This window comes from Balearica regulorum, chromosome 8 (assembly GCF_011004875.1).
Source record: "Balearica regulorum gibbericeps isolate bBalReg1 chromosome 8, bBalReg1.pri, whole genome shotgun sequence".
NCBI lineage: Eukaryota > Metazoa > Chordata > Aves > Gruiformes > Gruidae > Balearica > Balearica regulorum.
The window spans coordinates 7,120,747-7,146,105 of record NC_046191.1 but is presented as its reverse complement, the minus strand read 5'-3'; the positions used below and the strand labels follow the sequence as shown (position 1 = coordinate 7,146,105).

At 39.4% G+C, this 25,359-nt stretch overlaps 2 protein-coding genes across 6 annotated transcripts in view; one reads left to right on the top strand and one right to left on the bottom strand.

The window, feature by feature from the left end:
* TUT4 (terminal uridylyl transferase 4) overlaps positions 1-5,130 on the bottom strand; it is a 49,168-nt gene extending 44,038 nt beyond the window's left edge. For 2 of the 5 annotated variants that reach the window (XM_075759398.1, XM_075759402.1), the window contains exon 1: positions 4,874-5,130. The gene's annotated coding sequence lies outside the window, so the exon portion shown is untranslated. The remainder of the gene's footprint in view (positions 1-4,873) is intronic. The other 3 variants (XM_075759401.1, XM_075759399.1, XM_075759400.1) reach the window with 3 other exon arrangements.
* Positions 5,131-8,456: 3,326 nt separating this feature from the next.
* GPX7 (glutathione peroxidase 7) lies at positions 8,457-21,628 on the top strand. Its single transcript, XM_010311029.2, has 3 exons — positions 8,457-8,707; positions 15,493-15,754; positions 17,678-21,628. The coding sequence occupies exons 1-3, from the start codon at positions 8,501-8,503 to the stop codon at positions 17,839-17,841; spliced, it is 633 nt and encodes a 210-aa protein (XP_010309331.1). The 5' UTR covers positions 8,457-8,500; the 3' UTR covers positions 17,842-21,628.
* The last annotated feature ends 3,731 nt before the right edge of the window (positions 21,629-25,359 follow it).

Genomic DNA, 25,359 nt, shown 5'->3' with positions numbered 1-25,359 from the left:
ACCTTCAAGAAGATATTTCTACCCATTTGCCCTTCCACTCCTTCCTCTCACGTTGCTCAATCGTATTTAACTCCTTCAAAAGCATACATTTCGGGTCAGATTTACCATAACAGGGCCTCTTCAAAGATGAAGGCCAAGTTAAACTGTGAACTCTTGCACTCCGAGTTGCTCTTTTGCAAACTATTTCTTTTTTAATCATTTCAATAGCAGCAGAACTGAATATACCTGGTCTCCTATATATTAATTCTGTGTTCCTCTGTCACAGTCTTGATCACAGCCTGTTGGGCAAGCAGAGGACACGTGCTGTAGCCGAAGGAATATACACACTGACTGGTTCTTAGCTGCTCCCTAAGAGGAAATATAACTTCCTCCTGCTTTCCCCTCATCAGAGACCTCTCCTCTACTGAGGCATGATTTTTCCAGAAAACATAAAGAAACTCAACAATCTTTTGACATTACTTCAAATATCTTCTAAAATTTTGTCCCAACTGGCTAAAATGTCCAAAAGTAAGAACAGTGTAGATGAGCAACCAAAGGGAAAGAGAACAGTCTCATAAGTTTTGTTTCCCCAGGGAGTACTGGATTAAATATAAACAGCAAAAGTACTACAAACATAATTGCTATCACCCTGTTTCTATAACACATTCCCTCCTTTGAGATAGAGACCTGTGTTTTATCTGAGGCCTGCTTTTGTCTCTCTCATTATGATTGTCCTTTAAGCTCAAATCTCCCAGCCAGCCTTCCACCAGTAAGTGGGGTGATTAACCTCAGTCCCCCCACTTGATTACCAATATAGCCCAGCTGAACTTCCGCAACAAAAATAAAAGGAAATTCAGCAAAACAAAGGTTACAGCCACAGACAGGAACAAAAGGAAAGGTTATCTTCTGTGCTCTGCTCAGATTGCAGCACAGGTAATGTCTAGAGACAGCCCTAATGTGCTGGGGGGTGTTTCTTTTCTGGACTGTTTACAGCCTTAGGCCCATTTTTGTGTCTGAGAACTTCTACGAATCATTCAAGCTTCTCCGGTGTTGTAGGCCAATAGTTTAAAAAAATTATCACACGTTTATGTTTGGTTTATGACGAACTAGACGTAACTTAGTACAAACTATTATCAACCCTTGATGTTTTTCCAAACTACTTAAAACTAAAACTATCAGAGATTACTGGCCACGAAAGCGCCTCAGGCTCCACCAGCAATAAACCCATCGGTATTCTTAGTAACAAATAGAAGTGCTACACAGTGTTTCAGATCTTCCTGTTTCTACAGGCTATAGAATTTAGGCTAGTAAGTATACTACTACCAAAACCTATCTAGAAGGAAGCCAGTGCAGTGTACACAAAATTTAACACACAAAACAGGGACACAACAAAACTAGCACTCTGGGCTTAGCAAAGATACCTAACTCGGCAGGAAGCTCTGATATTGTATTTAAAAATGTGGAGGATTGAAAACTCAAAGGAGCAATCATTCAATAAACAAGTGTGTGTGTATATATATAACTGTAACAGGATTATATCTGAATTACAAAAGTACCACTGAGTAACGGAAGTAACAGGAAAGGCTTTGCTTCATAGAAAACGTAGTAACATACGTAGGTGCAAATATCTTGCAATTAAATTATGAAATGAGCAGAGTATGCCGGATAGGAGATCCATACAAGATGTGTTTGTTACAGATTATTCTCTCTTTGCATTGACACCTGCTGGCTTTTCTGCAACACAGTATGACTCACTGAGAAGGCAAGAAAGAGGCATGCCACTGAACACCAAGAACTACCACTTTCTGAAACTACTACTGCTGATGACTCCCACTCCAAACCCAGGAAAAGCCATCCTCTCTCAGTCACACCAGCTGTGCAATTAAATTACAATGGCTTCCCTTACCTCTGTATCTCATGTAAAGATTCCTAATGCTTTAGTATGTTTTGGTTCTGATCCTAGGTTTTACGGTAATAGTCCTTTAAACATTTCACAATCGACTTAAGCAAGCACTGAGGCCAGAAGAGGGGTACACCTGCCTCAAATGTCGCTGTATGCTGTAAGATACATGCTGTAACCAGATCAGGAAACTGATCCAAGGTAGCTCTAACTTCAAAAACAAACACACACAACATTTGTACCCATACAGGTGAGGAGGCTGGAAAAACACAGTACAGCACTGTATAAGTTTAAAGACTTTCAGAGGCTAAACTAGCTTCCAGAGGCCTGAATTGATCATGAAACTGGCTTAAATGGCAGCCATGCATTTAAACTCAATTTATCCATCTTATTCTTAAACTTCCATTTAAACTTGGCACTTATGCCACAAAAACATACTGCTGTATTTTTATTTAGCGTATCTGGATCTTGTATGTAAACAATAGTGACCCCTTCACCCAAACTCCAATCCTTGAGGAAGGGACAGCCTTTGAACGACTTCATACCAGGCACAAACTAGTTCACAAACTACAGCTAAAGCAAATGGATCTTCTACCAGTATCCTTATGCCTGCTTTACCAGAATCCAGCACTTTCACTACTGAAAGATGCTGAACACCAGTACTTCAGAAAAGTTATCAAGAATACTTCCATATAGTTGGCACATAGACTGCACACAACAGTTTGTAAAACAAAACTGATTTCAGACTCCCAAGTCAAGCTTTGCTGACACCAAAACCTAAAATCTTAGTGACTGCTTGCTGGAAATATTATTTCATACATCAACAGACATTAAGGAGAAAAAAACCAAACAGCTAAGAACATCAGATAAACTGGGTTTTTTCCAAAGATTTGCTAAAACATTAGAACTAAAATGATGAGGCAAGGATACAGTATGAGTACATATACCTGCATCTCTGGTTTAAAAAAAAAAAAGTAAAATCAGATTCATACGCATTGTTACTAAATTTAGGTAATAAGTTTTTAGTACTTCTAAGTTAAGAGTTACTGATCTATGATTTATGTGCAATTAAACAATTTATCAAACAATATACCCTGTTAGTCTTAATGTGCCAAAAGCATCAGAAACATTGACTTCCCCTGGATTGCTTCCATTCTGCAAATTAATCCACTAAGCAAATCGCAGGATTCTTCTTTCTATGAGTTCTCAGTACAAGCCAGTACCAGTATTACATTATTTCATTAAGATACGGACAAAAATAAAGTTATTTTATTAGAAATGCTTTGTAAGATTTCAAAAGCAAGCATTACGACTAGAAACCAGAATATACTCTCAAGATGGACTAAGAACTGCCTTATGGTATCAATATGAATACACAATCCAAAACCATTACTCTGACAAGCAGATCCACAAGACATTTAAGAGGAGCTCCCCAGGTATATCTTGCTTTCAAGTAGGACACGAGGAAATCCTGCTCCCTTTTCTCTTTCTTCCCGTAGCAGCAATTCCCTTCAGAGAAAGAACCAGGTAAATGCTGCACACCACACACATGCCCCATGGCATCCGGCAGTTTCTTTTCCTCTGCTAGGTGAGGTATGAGAGAAAAGTCCCAGCTGTCTTCTGTGCAAGAACAGAAGACAGAAGGAACTTTCTTATCCCTCTGTACCTATCTTCTGGGAACATAACCCAAGACATATGTTCTAGGAAACGGTAACTTCATCCCAAATTCATTTTATGAAGGTATTTTCACTAAAGTAGAAAAACTATTAAAAAAGCTTGCTGCAAAACTGATGTTTGTAAAGGAGACCTCTCACTCCTAATAGAGCGTCTTCTGCCAGATACTGTAATTAAGCCATACTTCCACGGCAGGTTTACTTTTCTTGTCACGGAAATAATTACATCATAACTATCTGGGATGAGACTATCCAAAAAGCATCCACTGAAACTGGGAGCACAAGTCAAACAAAACCAGAAACAACACCTATCCTCTATTTTCAAGCAAATGCAATGACTCTTGAATCCAGGGCACAGTGCTCAGGAAGCCAAGTGACGTGGAGGTGGCATGAATATTAAAAAACTTACTAGATCCATGCTGAGATACAACTATCTTTTTAATGTACTAATCCCTACCTTAACCTAAACCCAATTATATTGTTTCTCTGCATGTTACCAGCTCATTCTCCTTTGATATACCCAGAAACAACCTTAAGAGCAAGAAGGCCTCAGGTAATATGACACATTCAGCCAACTGGCAAACTGCAACATATTGCAAAAGCAGAAAAATCATTCAGCTGTATTTGTATACAAGACAAGCCAACAAAAGAGCACAAGCACATAGGTGAAGGGATGCCTCTGGGTCATTTCAGGCACATCATAACCCACAGAAAGAAGACCCTCTTGCATTGGCAAGAATGGGTGGAGGGGGATGCAGTTTGCGAGGGCAGCCCGGGACAGAGGGGCTTTTCCCCGGGTGGCCTCACCAACTGCAACGGGCTCTCCCCCCCCAGGACTTAACTCCACAGGGCGTGAGAACAAGAAGCTGCGTGCACCCAGCCTCCAGCCCGGCAGACCCCGGCGGGCGCACACCGGGCACTGCCCTCAGGACTGCCGCCCGCCTGTATACGGCCGCGGAGCCGGCCCCGGTTCCCCGCTGACCTTGGGGCCGCCCGCCCCCCGCCACCCCCCAGGCCACGACCGGCGCCCCCGGGCCGGGTGTGCGGGGCAGCCCCAGCACCGCCACCCTGCCCGAGCATGGGGTCGGGAGGCCGCGATGGGCCGTCGAGGCGGGGCGCAGGCAGGACAGCCGGGGCAGGGCGGAGCTGGGGAGCCGCGGGCTGATGCGGGGGGCGCCGGCGCGGACAGGCCCCCCCCGAGCCCGCTTTCCCCCCCGCCCCGCTCGGGAGCGAGAGAGCAGAGCGCGCCCAGCCACCCCCACCCCTCGGCGGAGGCTCACGAAGCTGGGCGGAGCCCCCCCCGGCCCCTGGAGCCCGGTACCTGGCTGCGGCGCTAGGGGTGCCAGGGCTGCGCCCCCGCCATGCCCGGCTCCAGCTGCTGGAGGCCCCGACGCCAGTGGCTCAGTCCGGCCCGGCCGCCATGTCAGCCGCGCGATGCATTGTGGGGCGAGGGCGGGAGGGAGAGCCTCGAGGGCGGGCGGCGCTGCCGGGCGGGCGGCTGGCTGGCCATGGCCGGTCTGGGGCGGCCCTGGCGGCCGGGGGAGATCCCCCTGCGCCTCAGAACTGCCCCTCCGCTGGGGGGGGCGCCCCCTTCCCATTTCCCCGGCGCTCAGGGCCTCCTTCCCCCAATGCACAGCAGAAAACCGGGGTGTGAGAATAAACAGCTCCGTTTTTTCCTTAACACACACCCCACACACACACCCCGCCGCTACGGTTTTTTTTCCTTTTTTTTCCCCCTCATTTTTCATCCCAGGCCTCTCCCGACGCACGCTAGGCCGCAGGCCCTATAGAGCACGATTAGGCCTGCCTGGAGGGTCTGCCCCACACCACAGCCTGGGCCTTGTTTCCCCCCCTTCCCCAGGACTTCCCCCCGCCCTTCCTCTGCTCCTGCCGTTCAGACAAGGGCGGGTGTGCTCCACACAAAGCAACCTGTGGTAAACAGGGACGCTGGGGGGAAATGGCTCCTGGCTCCTTGACCTTGGCTAGGAAGCTGGCCCCGGCAGCAGCTGGGGACAGCATCTTGGCCAGCGTGTCTGCTGGCGGTTTCGCAGGTCTCAGGGGAGAAGAGCCAGCCCGCCTGGCTCTTGGCAGGGCTGGAGGCTGACCTAAAGAAATTGGCAAGTGCTTGTGTAAGGCAAATCTCTCGGTGATCAGCACAGTACTACCTCTTCTTGGCAGTGAAACCTCATGGTGTTGGCACTTCCTAGCCCAGGCTAAGGAAGCCTTTCCAGAAAAACAAAGCGCATAAAAAATTAATGTTGAACTACTAAAGGGGTTCAAAGGAAATATTAAAATAATGTGTATAGTAGTAATGGAAACACTACCTCAAGAGAGTCTGTGTAGGTAAACAAAAATTGCAAAATCTGTAATACTGGATTCTATAAATCCTGGCAAGATGTACTTCTGAATGTATAGTGAAGTCAGTGCGATCCTTAGAGCTCATCTGCTTTTTTTGTGGTTCGCTAGAAGTTCACATTTTACGAAATGAGTACTGGATAGCTCAGGGTGTTGCTAATGGGATGTAGTCAGAGCTTTCACCTTTTGGAACATGGGGCAATCTGGTCCAGGTCAGCAGTGACAGAAATCCAGTGCTGCAATGCTCTTTGGGGACAGCTGAGGTTAGCTGGGTGGTGGTTCCAATCCAATCCTATTTGACAAAGATTTTTATTAGGTTTATTAGGCCAAAGAGTAAATTGCAAAAGTAACTATACTTGCTACTGGATATGGTCCTCCTAGATCAACATTGAGACACGCTAACGAGCAAACACACATCAGTTTGCAAACCTGACTGGCATTTTTCCTGCGAGCTGAAATTTATTAGAATATATCAGATTTAGTTCAAATAGTTGGATAGGCTTTAATGTGAAATGTTAGTGCAGTTTGGCTCTGAAAACTTGAATCATTATAAAGCGAACATTCTTTGACACAGTTTCTGTGTGTGTATTCAGGAACAATTCTATCTTCTTTGCTGATGTTAAAGAATGTTTTATTGCAAGGAGCAATACAGAAACATGGCAGTAAAAGAGGAAGCTGAATTCTCCTGCCAGCTGGCCATTATTTAAAGAATTCCCAGTTCAGTGCCAGTGATCAAAAACTTACAGATTCTGGGCTCAGTTTGTAGAAAATATAATTCTGAAAGCCACTGAATTTTACCTAGAAATCAGAGACGATCATAAAGCTGTAGGAAGTAGATTTTATAAAGTCCCTTTCCAGAGCAAAAACCTTGCTTGTCTCATGTTGCAGTATGATGCCTCATTTTTCAGTCCTCCACCAAAACTACTATATCATTATGCCTAGAAAAGGCAGAAGTGTATTGTAGACTTATTTTTAATTTTCTGGCCAAAAAATGCTTATGTTGACTTGTTTTCATCGTTGGAATGATTTTTTTTTTAAATTATTTTTAGGATTTACTAGGTTTTAAAAATTTATTTAAATGTATATACTATATTAAAGCCATATTCTCTGTCTCCAGCTGTCTCTGAAGAAACTCTAAAGCTTCTTAGATAATTTATTTATAAAATGAGGAAATCATACTTGACTGTCATCTAAAGGAAAGTTTCTTGGTCAACACTACACAGGAAAGTATACTGAAAGCACTTGTGGAGATGAGAACTTTGGATTCTTAGCACAGTGTATCTTCTGCATAGACAGCATGGTAGAATATTTTCCATTCATATATTTTTGTGTGTGTGTATATATATATCTATGTCATTATTTCTTGATGCTGGATAACTACTTCAGATGAAACACATAAAAACATGAAAAATCTCAAATGTTTAAAAACTGTAATTAAATTTTTCAACTAGTTATACATGGCTCCTTCACTTACAGTAATACCACTTATGCTTGAATTACCTAACCAAATTTAATCAAGATGTCAAAGATCTACCAAAACTCAGTTTAAAAAAAAAAGGATCACAAAGTGAGATCACAAAAGAGTAATTTGCTCTTCAAAAGATAGATTTCCAATACACCTTGAATGTGCTACTTAATTGTTTTCTGCAAAATCACTACATTTTGCTTTTCTTTGCCAAGAATTATCAGAATCATAGGCATGGAAGACCAGTTTCTCGGTCCAAGAAGAAATCAATGGCCATCAAATGCTTTCTATTATTGTTACTTTATATATACAAATCCTTTTCTTCCAGCGGGCATAGTAGCAAATAATACAAATAGCTATTTTTCTAGCAGACAACCCAAGAATGACATCAATGCACGCAGTGCACTGAAGCAGTGGTTTGGATCTGTGTATCTGAAAGCTTTGGAACCAAATTCAGTTCCTGATGCTTAATGCCTCTTTCTTGCTTAAAACCCCTTTGGTAATGTGGTTTCTCCCAGATGACACTGTGAAGACCAGTGGTCTGGCCACTCCTCGCCAACGAGGTGCATGCAGAGGCGAATTTCCTGGAGGCTAAGGGTGCTCCGTTTCACACGATACTGTGCACGGCATGTTCGTAATTCTGTTTTAGCTGACTGTACGCTGTGACTCTTGTTCAGAGCACTTGCATCAGTAACCACTAGCAACCAAGCCACTGGTATCCTTTGACATTAAACCGTAGTTACGAGATGCTATAGTTAGTATACTAAAAAAAGGTACTTGCAAATCCATCGAAGATCACAATAACTCTACCCCTTATTTTCCTAGGACATAGTTAAAGCAGATCTCTAAATCTGACACTCGCATTATTACTGTTACTGAGCCAACCAGCGCTTTCATTCTTCACGCACCCATAAATGGCCTTACTTCCTACACCACTACCACCACGAAATACTCAATTTTAGAGTATCTGAATCCTTCGTAAATACATCCTCCTGAAGCCTGGGATGGACAGGGCTTCTAACCCTGTGCAAAAGCCAGACTGTTGTAAAAGCTCCGTTTGCAGCAGTCCTTTCTTTGCGGCAGCGCTTTCCCATCGTGGCAAGTGTCTGTGCAGCACAGCCGCGCAGCATGCTAGATCCTGAGGGCACTGTGGAGCACAAGCCTTCCTCTTCTCTCCCTAAAGTTTTCCTCATCCCTCTAGCCATGCTCCTTGCAATTGCAGCACTCCTGCTCTTAGCGTTTTCCGCTACGCAGCAGAAAGAGCCTGATTTTTACACTTTCAAAGTTGTAAACATCAGGGGCAAACTAGTCTCTCTGGAGAAATACAGGGGCTCGGTAAGTCTGCACGGAGACGGGCAGCTCTCACCCTGACTCACTAACCAGCCGGTCCTTGCATGTCTGCAAAATCCAAGTGGGGGTGGAGAGATTGTACATTAACTTGGTGCACGGATGCAGCTAGATTTGGGTTTATGAGTCGTCTTTAACTGATCTGGAGCGTTGCCTGCATGGTCCCTTTAATACCGCTCCGTAGGTTCTTTGCAACTCTTTAAATAAAACGTTTGTAGTCTAACCTCTCTGTGCGTGTTGTCCGCGTCTTTTCCCTGTGCGGGCTGCTGCCTGTAGACGTGGCAGGCACATTCCCTGCCTTTCATTCATCAGGATGAATTGCACTGCGTTGTGGCTATTAAATTTAAAGCTCAGGAAGTTTCTACCTTTGTGTAACTTACTTTTGGAGCTTATTTCTGCCTTTTAACTGCATGACTTTTTAGTAAATTATTTTTGCCTAAATCCCATTCCATTTTAATGTTCTGCATTAAAAAAAACCCAAAAAGATTTAACCAATGGCTAATGGAGTTAACAGATTTCACCATAATTAGTAAAAAAGCGAGAGACATGATAAAGTAATTATTTTAATATCAATGTATAGTGAAACTGTAGCAACATCATGCTACTCCCCTTGTCCCTTTTTAATGTGACAGAGCAATATGAAGAAGGGCATGTAGTCACACATACACTTTTATGATGTTTTTAAATTTTAGTTTACATATTAAGGAGTTCTAGGCAGAGTTTTCCTTCCCCATTTTAAGAACAATTTCCTTGAATGTAACCTGATTTTTAATTTTTTTTAGTGGTTTGACCATCTAGGAAAGCTGGTCAGTACCTGTAGAAGAGTGAAAAGGGAAGTTAGCACACAGGGTGCATAATACTATAAACTCTTATAGCCACATTCACAAATTACAGAAGCTAAAATCAACATAAAGCCCACAACTGCTACCCCTCACACTCAAGTGACACATCTTATGTGATACAGCCAGGCAGTCCAACAGCTTCACTGCTGCCCAAAAAGGCAGGCATCCCTTCTCACTTTCACACTTATTCTCCAGGTGTGTTTTCCCCTCAGGCACTTCACTGAGGTGTCTGAGCTCACTAGACCACTGCAGCAGGTCACTAGAACATCAGCAGGAAGGCAGAGAAGGCCCACCGGAGGAGATGTACATTTTCCTGAGCTCAGTAGATAGGGATACTGGTAGATTTGGACCAAATGGGAGGTCTGATTCTTATCTGGTCAAAGTCCTCCCCCCATTCACAATTCAGGTAGAGCAGAACTGGTCCAGTACACACTCAAGTATCTATATTGGAAAAAACATGGAACCTATTTAATATTAAGCAATATTTGCTTTTTTCTAGGAGTTCCTTCCAAAGGCTTTGTCAATAAATCCTGTTACTGGGGCATGTTTTATCTGCAGGTCATTTGCAAATCTGTCTGAATAAGCAAATAACCACCTGTAGCTTCTCTATGTCAGGGCCAGAATCCACGTGGATAGGAGTAAAGGGGGAACTGGGAGCAATTCCTTACAGCCACCCTGCAGAGAGCTGTTCATCCCCTCTGGCACAAGCTGCAGAGCCTGCCCTTGTATCTCATGAACACTCCAGTTTAGGGGTGTGTGTCTGTATCTCAGTGGTGCTCTGATACCAGGCTATCCTTGAGGCGTGACTGGTTTCATAAGGGAGAGCTTTAGAGCCATACCTGGGAATACGTAATTCCATCGGTGAATGGTGCTACTTGATCTCTGCAAGCCATACGGAATAGATGATTCCAAAAAACCAGCTTCTGTATGGAACAAAAAGATTTGCATTCAGAGACCCTATTAATGTTCAGGCTAGCTGCTGTTTGATAACACATGTTCACAATTTTAAATGAAATCATAGCAATAAAACACATCCCTTTCTGTTATTATGTTGTCAGAACTCAGTATCAAGGTAGACAAAGGTTAATTAAAACTCCCATTTATTTCTTAAAATAAACCTGCTTAAATCTGCAGTTAGATAGGTAATGTTAAGATGCAGGCTTATCATAATATTTTAAAGCTATTAAAACAAATAATATATAAGTACTATGTATGTGGTGCTGGTGTTTTAAAGAAAGTGAGTCACTAGTTAGCCCCTGGAACAATAGTCTGCTAATTGCTAAACCACCTTTTCACAGCCTTAAGCTTTCTGGCAGATGTAGAGAAAACATTTTCTCCAATTCAGTTACTCAACTATTTTAGTTAAATAACTACTTAATTTGTAGTTAAGAAACTAACTGGGAATTGAAAAGATCCAAAAGCTTCCAAAATATATATAAAAAGAAGTCTGCTAATTCTAAAAACACAAGGGTCACGCTAAGTAGTGATGCTAATCAGTGCAATTAATGACTTGCAGAATCTTTCTTCAATAACTCATTATTAATATAAATTTTTGTGTATTCAGATCATTGAGATATTTTTTCTTAGTAAAGAAAAAAGACTGATTGATATTATTTCATTTTCCATTCAAGTGCATCTTGATACAAAACACAAGTACCCTCCATTATATAGTAAGTAAGAAATGTACTAACAATTCTGAAATAACAAAAATGAAAGATATTAAGGAATAGATTTTTTTTTTTAAATAAATGTACACAGACACAACCTAACCTCCAATAAAATATCAAAAATATGTGAGGGAGTACTCCCTTTTTATGGCAGCATAAGAAATCATATTGCCAGAATGCTAAAACTTTGGCATACATGCTATAAAATCAAGTGTGACATTACATCGACCTGAAAGCAGATAAAGGGAGGACTATTACGACTGAAAAAAAGAGTAGCAGAAGTGAAATAGATCAAAAAGCTGTCTGTTCTACTGTGTTGCGCAAGAACGCCATCCTCCTGTGCTTTTTCCAGGCTACCATACTGATGTTGACCCATCTACATTAAAAACAAAGAGCAGTGATGTGTGGTTGGAAAAAAAAATAATCAACAGGACCCAAATAAGATTAGTTTTTCATCCAATCTCTCTACCTAAGTCAATAAAGGCTATATTTTATGATCTCTGTCAGATATGCTGTAAGAGGCAGTGTTCTTCCCAAAAATAGTATCTATTTGGGAGTCAGAACTCCCAAGCATCAGCTGTTCCCTGCTGTGTTTATACCTGTCTAGATATAATAGTACTTACCTACCTGCCTGCCTACCTACTTACCGCACAGCTAAGTACAGTGTGCTGACGTGTAATTAAGCAGTGTTAGTGCAGTGCTTTAGAAATCTTGAACCAAAGGTACTATAATAATATGAGAGCATTACACACTATAACAACGTAAAGTATTATTTTACTACTGGAAGTAATGCTAGACACTTTGCATCACTGCACTCAGCAACCTGAGAATGTAGCATTACTGAATGTGTATAAATACAGAGTATAGCTACTTAACTACTGTATAAAGTATTGCTATTTTTTCCATGAAGGTAACAACTCTTTGAGTTGTAATCTGACGCTTCTGGCTGGTTCTTCCATCAGTCAGATGGAGCCAGTTAATAAACTCCAGGTCTAAAAACCTAAGTATCTACTGTCTCTGCTAAAAGATCCACAAAGGGTTGCTTGAGGCTGATAGTAGATTCATAAATCTCTCCAGGGACGTTTTCCTCAAGGAGGTACACTGGTGTAAACATTAAGTAAACCAAAAACTATTTTTGCAATGTTAAATAAATGAGTTCATTACTAGAATGCGTGGGTTTTCTAAGCAAAGGGAAGGAAAGGATAGTATTAAGAGGTCAGACAATGGGTAATACAGAATTCAGCTTAAATTAAGTACTTTTTGTAAGGCCCAGGATGAATTGTTTACACTGCACACTAGGTGGTGTACTTGACTTGCGCTCTCAGAGCTTGAAGTCAGTCAAGAGGCATACTGAACTGAAGTCATTAATAGTTGTAAGAAGTCAAAGTACAGCCTCTTCATGAGAACAAAAAGAGTGATCGTTATTTATTATTAAAAAAAATACAGAGCCCCAAAAAATCACCACATTTAATCACTTGCGGTACCAGACACTTTAATGATAACTTGGTAAAGATTTTTAAAAAGACATTTTAAACATCCCTTATGAAATATTAATAAATCCTGAAAGTTTTTTATTATATTTGTTAGTTATACTTTTAGGACATTTGCAATATTAAATTAAGCAGTTCAGTAATAGACAGCATCTTCCTAAGGAAAAAAGATAAGCATGATGTGTCTGCTATTCTAAGAAATGGTGCGTGTAGTTTCCTCCTATTTTGTGGGAGAATGTTTGGAAGTTTGCACCATTTGCAGCGTGAGCTCTTGTGCCTTTCCACCACCATGCTGAGTAATCACTGTTTTTAAACAGCTGTGAATTAAAATTTTTGTTTCTTTTTGAGTGAATTCTTTCAAGCCCTCCTAACTTCAAATTCAAGTAAAAATTATAAAAGCTTATTTTCATTGTTTTCATTGGCAAGTCATCTCTCATATCTGTTATAATATGAACATAATACCTACACAACCTTATTTCCCCCAAACCTCCAACAATAAATTCTTACATTACCATTGTATTTGAGACTTAATTTAAAATTTCAGGTCGAGCTTGTAAATGTAGTCTGAATGAATGTGATGCATTGGGAGTTAGCTAGATGGCTCCAGATCATATTTCATATGCAAGTGTACAGGGATTGCTTAGATTGTGTTCTGTTGACACACTAAACCACAAAGATTACATCAGCTTCTCCTTTATAAGATTATCCGTCTTCCAGGGAGAACAGTGCTGCTCTGAAAGCACCTTAAATATAGCGATATACCTATACAAGGTACAAAATACACAAAGCAAGTGTTAATGTTTAATGGACAAAATGATAAACACCAACATCCCTTTAGCTTTTTCTTTACTCGTTCCTACCCCTTCTAGGGATTTTATCTTAGTATCCCATACCTTACCCAGATTGTGGGCTTTTATATGCCAGTTTGTTTTCTGGCCTTAGAAACATTATACACATGTAGTCATTTATTTTTCATATATTATAATGTACTTGCTGCACTCAGTTCATATTTCCTGTATACTTTTATATTTTGTATAAAAACATACACATAGCAGTATGGAACAATAGTAACATTAGAATCCAAAGTTTAAATTAAGCAAAAAGCCGGTGGTCACACAAAAGTATGAGACCTGGAGTCAGGATTTGTTACTTCTTCTTCTTGCCCTGCAGCTACTTGCTGTATAATTTCATCAGGTCAGTTAATGTGTCCAAGCTTGAGGCTTTCCTCTTGTGGCACTGGGCCCTTCAGCACTGCTGTCTCACGATAATGAGAGCAACATGCCAGGTTCTATGAACCTTCCAAACCCTTGTAGAAAGATCCAATGTGAATAGCTACTGCTGTGGTACTAGCACTGGGGAATGTGTTAGCTACTTTGAATTAAAACTTTTTTTGCAATTTGAGAATGAAGGACCGACTTCTGGGATGATGTATAATCTGTAGAAATCCACTGGATTCAGTGTAAACCAGGCAGAATTTCGGTTCCCAAATCATAATGCTTTTTCTGCACTATGTCTGATTTTAATCTAGGTTGGTAGGAACATTTTTAGTTTTATAATATTTGTATTGTCTTATGACTCCTACAAATTGATCTGGAAAAAGGAATAGAATGTAGTTACATGTAAAAGAAACATCACTATAAAGTGTACAATGCTATTTTTATTAATAAAAAAATTATATTTATCTAAAGGATCTATGACATTCAGCTTTAATCCATTCTCAGGAAAACATTAGAATGGGCTCAATTTATGTTGAACAAGTGGCAACTCATGCTTATAAAATTCATAAGAATAATAAAAATTGTAAGTCTAAAATAAATTCTAGAAGTTATTTAAGGATAAAATACCTCCAAAACCAATGGAAAGCTCTTTGTGGCCTTGAGAAACTGTGCATTATGTGTCAGCTCAGGGTTAGGTCACTTAATTTTCCCAACAAATTCTTGGTAGAATCTGTTCCACCATGTATTCTCCTTACACATGCCTTTATTTTCCCGTAGTGTTCATCTGTGTTTGGCATCTTCCCCTCTGTTGGATCTGCACAGGCAAATAAACGCCTGGTGGCAATGTCCAAATGACACAATGCACACAAGGTTAAAGATGATCAGCTACAGGAATAACTCTTTAAAGGACAGTGGGCACAGTCTTCACTTCGAGGAATCTCTAATTGAGGCAGTAAACCTTTCTGCAAAATCTGTTGTCATTTTGTCACAACTAAATAGACTTACTCTAGACATGGTGGGAAATTTTACAGTCCATACTGCATAGACCAACCCAAAATCTTGTAATTGCTTCTGTCAACTTCCAGATCAAGACATCTACACTAGCAATGATAAATGGATCAGCCAGTTCTGTATGAGTGCTAAATTCTGTACAAGGAAAGATGCTGCAGTACAGATGCTTCACTACAGATAAATGAACTACCAAATATACATTCATTTGCAATCTTCTTTCAAGGAACTTGGTATACCTTAACTGGATGGTCATTTCTTAAATATGCTTAGAAACTATCCAAAAGGCAGAACAGAGAAACAGATTCTCTGTAAACTTTGAATTAAGATTGCTTAGCAGTTTATTGATTATCTTCATGGTTGCCAAATGGGAATAGATAAAGGAAATATTAAATCTTCCTATTGTGAGCAGGACTTGATGCAGTTTCAAACATAAGTGTTCAGTCACAGTTCTCTAGACATTCTCATTTTTTTAAAATAATCTGCATCCCAGCCTACCTGTTGGAAAACTGACGTGCAGCACATTTTTTAATCTCTCTTGTTCTTCAGGTGTCGCTAGTTGTCAATGTTGCAAGTGAGTGTGGATATACAGATAGCCACTACAAGGCCTTACAACAGTTACAGAGAGACCTCGGCCCATACCATTTCAATGTGCTGGCATTCCCATGCAATCAGTTTGGGCAGCAAGAACCAGACACTAACAAAGAAATTGAGAGTTTTGCGCGAAAGACTTATGGTGCCTCCTTTCCTATGTTCAGCAAAATTGCAGTCAGCGGAGCCGGTGCAATTCCTGCCTTCAAGTACTTAATTGGTAAGTAATCTGGAACATTGGAGGTTTGTTTCCCCAGTGTAGAATTCCTCTGACATAAAATACCATCCGATAGAAAAAATGATATCTATGACTGCGTTCACAGAATCGAAGAGCAGAATTGTCAGGCTCAAAGAGGTCAGAACTCATGTAGTCCATCCTCCTGCACAAGGCAGGATTTCTCTCTGTCACCCATGATACCTTTGTCTAACCCTCTAAAAAGATCTCCAGGGATGAAGACACTATGATAACAAATGCCCTGTAAAAGCTAGACTAATAAACCTCTACATGGAATACAGGTCTTGAAAGATTCTCCTGTATGCATACAACACCTGATCTTCCTTTTTCCACTTTGCAGTCTCGTAAGTGCTTCTCCTGTGACACGGCTGCTGCAGGTTGGATTTTTAAGATTCAGTGCAAGAGCTGTAGGATAAGTGGAAGTAAAGCACCTACATAATTTACTTCAACAATCAAAAAGTGAAACGAGGCACTAAGAGATGTCCTTGAATAGTCTCTTCCTTATTCCTTGCCAAGCACTGGAACAGCCATCCTGTACAGATCCTCCAGTTCTAACCTCCATTATAGCTAGCACTGAGACCTGAAGAGGTTTTGCTGGTTCTTAGCACACAGCTAACAAAATACACTGCAAAGCAGGATATTCTCTGTCAAGGCACTACTTTATCAAGGCACTACTTTTCTTGCACTGAACAAAATCTCTAATTTTAATGCCACTTAAATGCCAAACTAAAATGTCGGTCTTTATCCAATGTGAAGGAAATGTCTTCCAGCAATGACATATAATAAAGCCCAGTATGACATGGTTATCACCTGAGCTGCATTCTGCAAGGACCATATCGCTGCTTCTCTCCAGCACCAGTGTTCTCCCACATACCACTGAATTTAAAGGAGCGTTGGTAGTATTATTTTTGGCTACCCCAAGCACACCTCCTTCCAGGCGTCTGTAATGCATCTTTCTGCTAGCCAAACTTCCCTTTAATCTTCTTCACATCCTTCCATTTCTGTTTTGCCCAGTGGGGTTGTTACTGCAGACACGTCACATGAAACTTTCAAAACTTCTGTTTCCCTGTTGGTCCACAGGCAAACGGAGGCTGCTGGAGGCAGTATATTTATGCAGCATGATGACAAGATAGTCAACAGTGTAGGTCTGGCTGTGTCTTCATGATACTTCAAAATATTTTCTGATTACTTTTGAGATTTTGCCCAATGTATAATCAATGGAAAGAGATGCTAATTTGTCTGTAGCATCTGTACTTGTGCTGTTAATGGGATGAGGATGCTGGTCTGATTGAAAAATCCTGAATATTTTGTTAGTCATGTAGCAGAAAAGTAAAGGATAAGAATGGGACTCATGTAAAATGAGTATGTGGTCATGGAAGGAGAAACTGTAGTAGATGAGGATTAGGGGGAAACTCCTGGAACAATTCACTTTGTTATTTCTTCAGGTACCACTTCTTGAAACATTCTTCTGAAGCATATGATACTGGGTGCTTTTGGAGGAAAAATTCTGGATAAGCAAGCAAATAATCAGTCCTGGTACAGCTATATTGTTATGCCAAATTCCATTTTCCTATCAATGCTCAACTGTTTCAGATTTACCTATACAGCACAGACACACACACACATGCATGCACACACTTTAACACCGATTATAGTGTTTTTCTTCTGTCTGTCTGTCTGTCTGTCTCAAGCTTGGCTGTTTCCATTAGTCTCCAGGGGTCTACTGTCTAGTTTAAGCTCCTTGTCAGGAAATTAATCAGTCTGAACTCCCTTTTAATTTTACATTCCTTCTTCTGAGGTAATGACCAAATTGACATGAACAAATGTCAGGAATTGGCTGATGTGGTTTTCTTTTCTAAGCTTCCTCTTCCCCCCCCCCCCCCCCCCCCCCCCCCCCCCCCCCCGTAGATTCTACAGGAGAAGAACCAACCTGGAACTTCTGGAAATACCTGGTGGATCCTAATGGGAAAGTAGTAAAGGCCTGGGACTCTACTGTCTCTGTTGAAGAAATAAGACCTTATGTTACAGAACTTGTAAGGAAAATCATCCTGAAGAAGAAAGATGAATTATGACTTTCAAAAATCCCAGCAAGCCAATTACATCTTTGTTGAGAATTAGAGCTGGAGTTTGTCTTTACACATTCCAAGAGAGAGTACATGGTAAAGAGAAATCATGACCAGTGGAATTTATATTCACCATCCTAAGAATGTAGAAAACAGCAAGTTATCATGGTCAAAGTAATTTAAATTTTTTCTCCAACTGAATTCAATTTGACCTTTCTGGGAAAGAAGAACTCATCAGCAATTTTTTCTTTCCCAATTCAAATTATTAGTTGTTGGTGACACTATAGGAAGTCAGGTCATGTATCTGTAGGAAGAAGGCTCAGAATAACAAGAATTTCCTGATTGAGATCTCACTGACATCTACAATTCTGTTGGCATATTTTGATTGTGAACTGAATGAACAAATAAAGAGTAAAAAGAGCATGACTGAATTAAGGCATGTGCTAGGAAGAGGGCCAAAACAGGTAACTTCAAATCAGGCAGACTTACATAGAGAATGTCTTTCTAGTTACCAAGGCCAAATATATTTAATTTCATCTGCCTAGAAAGTCAGCTAAGAAGGGCATGGGGAAAAGACATCTGTAAAACTTAAATGAAAGAAATGTGAAGACAAAGTCTATGTAAAAATTCTCCAAAAGCTATAAGAAGATTTTCTGCATTTTTTCACCCATAAAAATTATCACATTATATTTAAATAGCCATTTAAACATCTGTAGGACCAGAGTCTATACAAAATGGCTATTTCTTTCTCTATTAGCATTTTCCCTTAGAAGAATTACTCTCGCCTCATATAGTTCACGTTAAATTTATTTTTCAATTTATAACACCATCCGATTTTGCTGCATGTACAGACAAACATTAGAGAATCAACATTTTTACATGGAAATAATTTTTCAAATGTTTAATTGTTGCATAATGTTACATTGTTTAATACCACGTTAATGTTACGAATGTTTAATGGCACCTTTTTCAAATGTAGCACTCAGGCATCTGCTCAGACTTCAGACTGCAGAACTTCTTAGCTCATACTAAAATAATAACACTAACAATTACAGCCTTATTGTTCTTTGACAGAAACCCTTTGAAAATCTTGTCAGCAAGAACTCTTTATCTCAACAAAACCACAATGTACAGGTCCCCTGCTCTAAACTCTGGAATGCTTTAAGAAGAATCAAGTCTTGTGCAATTGCAGTATTATTGATGAGTGAAAGCTTTTTTTTTTTTTTGCTTTGTAATGCTTTTTAAGTAGAACAAACAGTATTTGTCCATATAGTTGTCAGTACCCAAGTGTACAAATAAGCCTTAATTGAGCTGACCATGGTAAGAATTTTTTTCCAACTCATCACTGCCATTATAGCTCTTCAGTATCCAAACAGGGTCTAGTTGAAATCAAAGGCAATTATAATGGCATGTACTGGCTCGCAGAATAAGAGGGGAAAGAAGAGTACTGAAGAACTATCAGAAATAGAAGGATTGATCCTAGACTACATTATAGTTCCCATGCTTTAACAGCTGCTGTCTCCTGAGGTCTTGAACTCATTCTATGGAGTGGTCTAAGTAAGTAAGAGGTTTTTTAGTTTTTAGTTAAAAAAAAGGGGGGGGGAAGAGAATAAAAGGAAGAAATAACAGAAGTACAAGAGCAAAAAGAGAGATCAAGTATGAAGGGAGAAATGAGAAGAAATGAAAAGACAGTTTGCAGCCAGAGAATCTTTGGGACAAACGGGGCATGGAAATGTTCAGATCATATTGATACTAATGAGTATGTTCCAAGCTGTATCAGCTACTCCTCACTTGCATAGTAACTTAAGAGTGCAGGAAATTGATGCTCATGGCAATGAATATGCCTGTTTTTTCCTCCTCTGATGGTGAGAAAAGTGAACTCTGCACAGTCCATTCAGTCATTTAGTCTATTCTTATATGAATCACTCTAAGACAATAGTTACTAAGGATATCACAAAGAAAGGAAAATCAGCCCCAACTGATAGTGTGCTGAGACAGAGAATCCAACTACTAGAAAAGGAGGTCTTTTATTACTCTATAGATTGTTTCTCTTTTCTCTGTCTGTTGATTCTAATGCAATGCCCCAGCATGCTGTTAGCAAGTGCTGCAGGGCTTAAAATTTTCTCCTTAGAAAGTATGTTTTTATTTTATAACTGAAGCCTGGCTGAGCCCAGACCGTGCTTGGAAAGACATTTTAAGCCCTCTCTATTTCAATTTTGGGTGTCCAACTTAAAATAGAACTCTGGATTTACATAGATATGATGTTGCATTCTCGATTAGACAAATTCTAGAAGGCTAAAGAGATATAATGGCAATGATCAGTTGGAAAGGGTTATACTATACAGACAAATATTGTTTGTGCTGCTTTTAAAGGCATTACAAAGCACAAAAAAGCTTTCACTCATCAATAATACTGCAATTGGACAAGACTAGATTCTTCTTAAAGCATCCTGGGGTTAAGAGCAGGGGACCTGTACATTGTGGTTTTGTTGAGATAAAAAGAGTTCTTGCTGACAAGATTTTCAAAGGGTTTCTGTCAAAGAACAATAAGGCTGTAATTGTTAGTGTTATTATTTTAGTATGAGCTAAGAAGTTCTGAAGTCTAAGCAGATGCCTGAGTGCTATGAATAACTTAATACTGATGACTGTTAGAGTTGGTGTTCTTACCAGTTTGGCAATTTAAAGGGAACTAAGGTAAGTATTACACATCAAAACTTTGAAACAACAACGAATTTGAACAGGCACATGATTTTAAGCACATAACTACTCTCTCTGAAGTTAACAGAACAATTTTCTTGATTAAATTAAGCATGTGGAATATATTCCATCCTTTGTTGCACTGGAATCAGTTTGTAGAACAAATGCTTTGGCCTTTTAATCAAAGTCACAGAGTAAAAGTAAATATCCTTGGCTGTAAATTAATTCATATCTAGTCATGCTATAAGTACTTCATGACTTCCTGCTCAGAAAAATTGCAAAGCAAATTGTACTGGGTTTAATTTGTCTGTTGAGACTATATAGATGGCATGCAGAGATCAGAAATTATTTTTTTGGCTCATGAGTTCCAACACTGTTTTAATCTGACAGAGATCTTCCCTGCAGCAAGTCCTGAAAACTGTAAACCAGCTCTGAATATATAGCATGAGACTATTTTCTTTGCAGTTTTTCTACTTTGCAGAGAAAATATTAGTGTGCATTAACAGATGAGTACATTTATGCATGGAGAGTGATTATCTATCTATCATGTAAGACTTGATCTCTTACAAGGTGTAAATTCTTGGCATGTTGATTTAAACGCTAAACTAAGCACCTAGACGTATGATTGTATGGAGTCATGTGGCCCATGCAGCATGCCAGAGGGAAAAGAAATAATCTTAAAGCCTAAATATAAGTTTAAAATTACACAGGACACTTAATTTTTCAAAATTTTGTCTCATAAAAAATGTAAAATCAGACCTACATATATCCAAAGCTCTGTTTTGAAATGGAATATGCTACATTGAAATAGAGCAATAGACAGGGGTTTAACCTCTCTTTTTTGGGCATTGTAAGGAGAAGAAAACCAAATAGCCTAGTTATCCTTACAGCCACCTCTGGTATTTTAGTTATATGCTGGGGACATTTCACTCAAGTTTCTATTGGGATTCTGGTCTGAAACTTCAGTAGCAAACAAGACAAAATTTCTTTCTACTGGGATGGTACCCAGTTTATCATTTCAAACACATCAGCATCTGGCTCAATAAATAGCTGACCATAGTCAGTGCTTTCAGAAGACCGGACATCCCTTTGATTAAGCTACCTTCAATTATTGGATCAACCTATACACATGTAAATTTATGCTGCACCTACTCAGAGAGCGAAATGAAATTTAACAAGCTTACCTCTGATACATTCACAGAAAGGGTCAAATAAGCAGAGAAAAAAGGTATTCTCTGTGACATGATTAACAGATCCTGGAGTAAAAACACCACTGACAAAACACAAAGGAGTTTACAAACCCTTTGCTGGATGAGATACTGAGAGCACCAAGAGATTGGAGAACTAGTTCCATAGCAGAGACATACACAGAGCAGAAGGAAATAACTAAGCTGTACCTGACCATCATCACAGAGGTGACTCTGTGATCTAATGCTAGACAGCTAACTTATCTACCTAGCCAGCTCCCAAACATAGTGATGCCCACAATATAGGATGAGAAACAACAAAACTCGGCTACATCTTTTATTCCAACTCTGCAGCAGGTAGGCACAGGCAACAGTGGGGGCCAGTCTAGTGATAATGGCTGACCTATGCCAGCTGTCTCTACACAGGAGCTGAAGTCAGCCCCAAGTAACTTTCCATTCTTAGCCTAGAAAACCTGATCCAAGCTGTCAATCTACAGGCCTAAGAGATAAGGCATGCTATTTTATCTCAAAACATTGCATGATACCTGCTCAACAAGAAGATCTTCTAAACTAATTCCAGAAAATGAGAACAGTTGAAGGATCATTGCATTTTAAGTAAGCGGACTTGTATTCTGGAAGGTAAGCACAGACATGAAAGTTTTTGAGGCAATTCTGCTTACATATTCTTTTCCCCCACTTAAACAGAAATAACAGCATCCACAGAGTCAGGGACAGATGCTTTCCTAAGCACTGACTGATAGAACAACAATAGTAAAAGGAAATAATAGTATTGTAGAACAATAGAAAAGACTGAAGTACAACTTCTGAAGAACAAAATTCTGTAATTTTGTTACAGAGGAGGCTGGTGCTCAAAAAATACAATATAATATGAAGAGAAGTCATAAACCAAGAAACAAACAGAGCTGTATACTAGCAATAGCTACATAGATGCGTTGGAAGGGCCGAGTGCCTAGCATCTATAAAGATTTGGTCTTTTTTGTGTATTACATCACTAATAGCCAGTTATAAACTCACTTTTGTGCAGATCTCTATCAGCTTGAATGGCAGCAATGCAGGAAATCAGCTGTTCTCAGGAACCAAAATCATCTTGAGCCACAGCAACTGGGGAATAATGGAGTAAAATACGTTTGAAAAAACTGTCAGTTGTGCTTCTAGCACCTCACTACCAATATAGTTTGGTTAGCAATCTTAGTTTGTATACTTTAGTAGCTTCCAAAATAAGTTAAAAAACGCTCAATATATACACAAACTCTTACACTTATATACACTTACTGGTCCCCTTTCCTGTTTGCATTAATTACCCATTGTGAATAGTAGGATGATATCTCTGGGATTAAGTGGTCACTCATCAAAAAGTGACTTCATGGTGGGGGACTGACTTTGTTACCATTATTCTAAATAAATTTCAGCTCTTGATTTATGAGCTGAATGGTTTAATTTCTAAAAGGAACAGACTGGCAGCAGTAAAACATCCATTATTTCCAGAAAGGTAAGAATGCTCAGCACTCTCCTGTCAGGCCAGTTTCGCTCTTGGCATAGGCTTGCAGCAGTGAACCAGTACACTCGATATTTCTCTTCCTTTTACATTCTCATGTGGAGGATGACTACTTTTAAAGTTACTATAATAATTGGTCTCAGACTTAAATACAAGCAATAAAATGACAATGCATTATTTTGAAAGAAAGCCCCCAAAGTTCTTTAACACTTAAGGGCATATATTTCCATACTGCTGATATCATCTCATTTGTATTCTGCCCCAAAATCTGAAGAATTTCCAGAGATAAGGACTACTTTTGTAGTATAGTTAGGCTTTCAAAATTTCTGCACCCAAGACATAACGTGGAAAGTTTTAAAGGTTCAGAGGATTACCATTTACGTTTGGCCTTATATAGGATCCTGGCTTTAATTGTTTATACAACCACAATTCTTGCATGTCTTTTTATTTTAAATTTTTTTAAATAGATGAGACCTTCTGAGAACAAATTGCAATAATGTAAAAACATTACAGATTTCTTATGGGCATTATTCTGAAGCAGAAAAGAGATTAGAATTTAGAGTGGGAGCGTCTGATGTAAAAATGTCTAGTGTGATAACAATTCTGAATTTTAGACCTATAATGAGATAAAAATTCAAATTTCCTTTGGAATAGGCACATCAGTGCTTGTGTCTCAGTCTGAACATTTTGAATGTGAAATTATAAAATAGCAGCCAGTGAAGCAAATAAAAATAAAATTTAAATTCCAGCCTCTATTATTCTTATCTTTCTTTACTTTGGTACAAATGCTGATTTAAAGTCAAGAGTAAAAAGAAGCATGCAGAATCACTCAAACTGCATGATTTCATCATGTTCATATAGGTGCATTCACAGCTAACAGAGTTATTGCATTGCTCTGAAGCAAAGGGGCTTTGTGTCGTATATATGTTTACAAAGCTGTATATATGCAAAATGGAAGCATTACCCAATAACTAAACCAGCTGATTTGGAAAAACACCTGTGTGCTGCTTTAGAGAACTTAATATGAAGTGAATCAACATGGACTGCTAGCAAACAACCCTGATCAAAAGTGATATGGTCACATCAGTCTTTTTTGTAGCTTTTTCCCACTGACAATATGACTTAATTAGTTATACACAACTCTCTACACAGGCTCTAGCTTTTATGAATCAATCCAGAATTCACAGCTCAAGACAAGTCTTGCAGTCCTGTCCTTATCTGAGGATCCCTTGTTCTTTACAATTCAGATTATGTAATTATTGTTTAACACCAACCAGGTCTTGGCTGCCTTGCCTTCATAAATTTACACTATTTGGACAGTTACTCTGTGAACAACTAAGACTTGACTCTTAGTCCAGTAGGATGGATTCTTACTTATGCCAATAGAAAAGCAATTTCTCAGCAGATCTTTTTGTTAACCTTCAAATCCATCCCTAGTTATGGTAAACAAAACCCAAAAATCCCCAACTCAAAGTTGTCCTTTTTTTGAAGTTTAGAACACTGTTTTTTGAGAAATGGTATGTGCCTTATTCTAAATTTATTCCATACTGAATGTGATGAAGTTCAAAACATGAATATTTTTAGGGAGATTAAAAATTACAAGAATGGTTTTTTACTGATGGAGGAACTATAGTAATAATAAGGAATAGTAAAGGGGAACATTTTTAGCCAAGGATGATACTGACTGTATTCTGTTACTGAGTCTCATAGAAACCTCACAGCATCATGAAAAAGGGCTTCATATTGATCTTACAGATGAAGCAACTAAGCATGTAGGTGACACCATTTTCCCAAAAGCATGTAACATGTGAAAGAAAAGCAAAGAACAGAACATAATATTCTGCTTCCAAGTTTGTACAGATATATCTATCACCTTTTGTTAATCCAACAAGAGAAAGCAAGTTGTGTCATGTAAAAGCTGATTGATTTGGCAGCAGTTAAAAATAGACGGCAACAGACAAATGAAGTAATTACATTCCCTTCCATAAGACAAACAGTAATGCTATTGTAAATTAAGATAATTTAGCTTGATTCTGCTTTGACTACTTCTGTTGAGATGTTCATCATGTCTGTGACAGTGAGCTGCACAGATGCATTCCACTTCAGTAGCAATACAGAAACAATTCC

What these genes read in the sequence shown, in the direction of transcription:
- GPX7 (XM_010311029.2), top strand. Translation starts at nt 8,501, where the DNA reads ATGCTAGATCCTGAGGGCACTGTGGAGCACAAGCCTTCCTCTTCTCTC. An exon ending in TGGAGAAATACAGGGGCTCG is followed by an intron (nt 8,708 to 15,492) that starts GTAAGTCTGCAC and finishes CTTGTTCTTCAG; the next exon opens with GTGTCGCTAGTTGTCAATGT. An exon ending in TGCCTTCAAGTACTTAATTG is followed by an intron (nt 15,755 to 17,677) that starts GTAAGTAATCTG and finishes CCCCCCCCGTAG; the next exon opens with ATTCTACAGGAGAAGAACCA.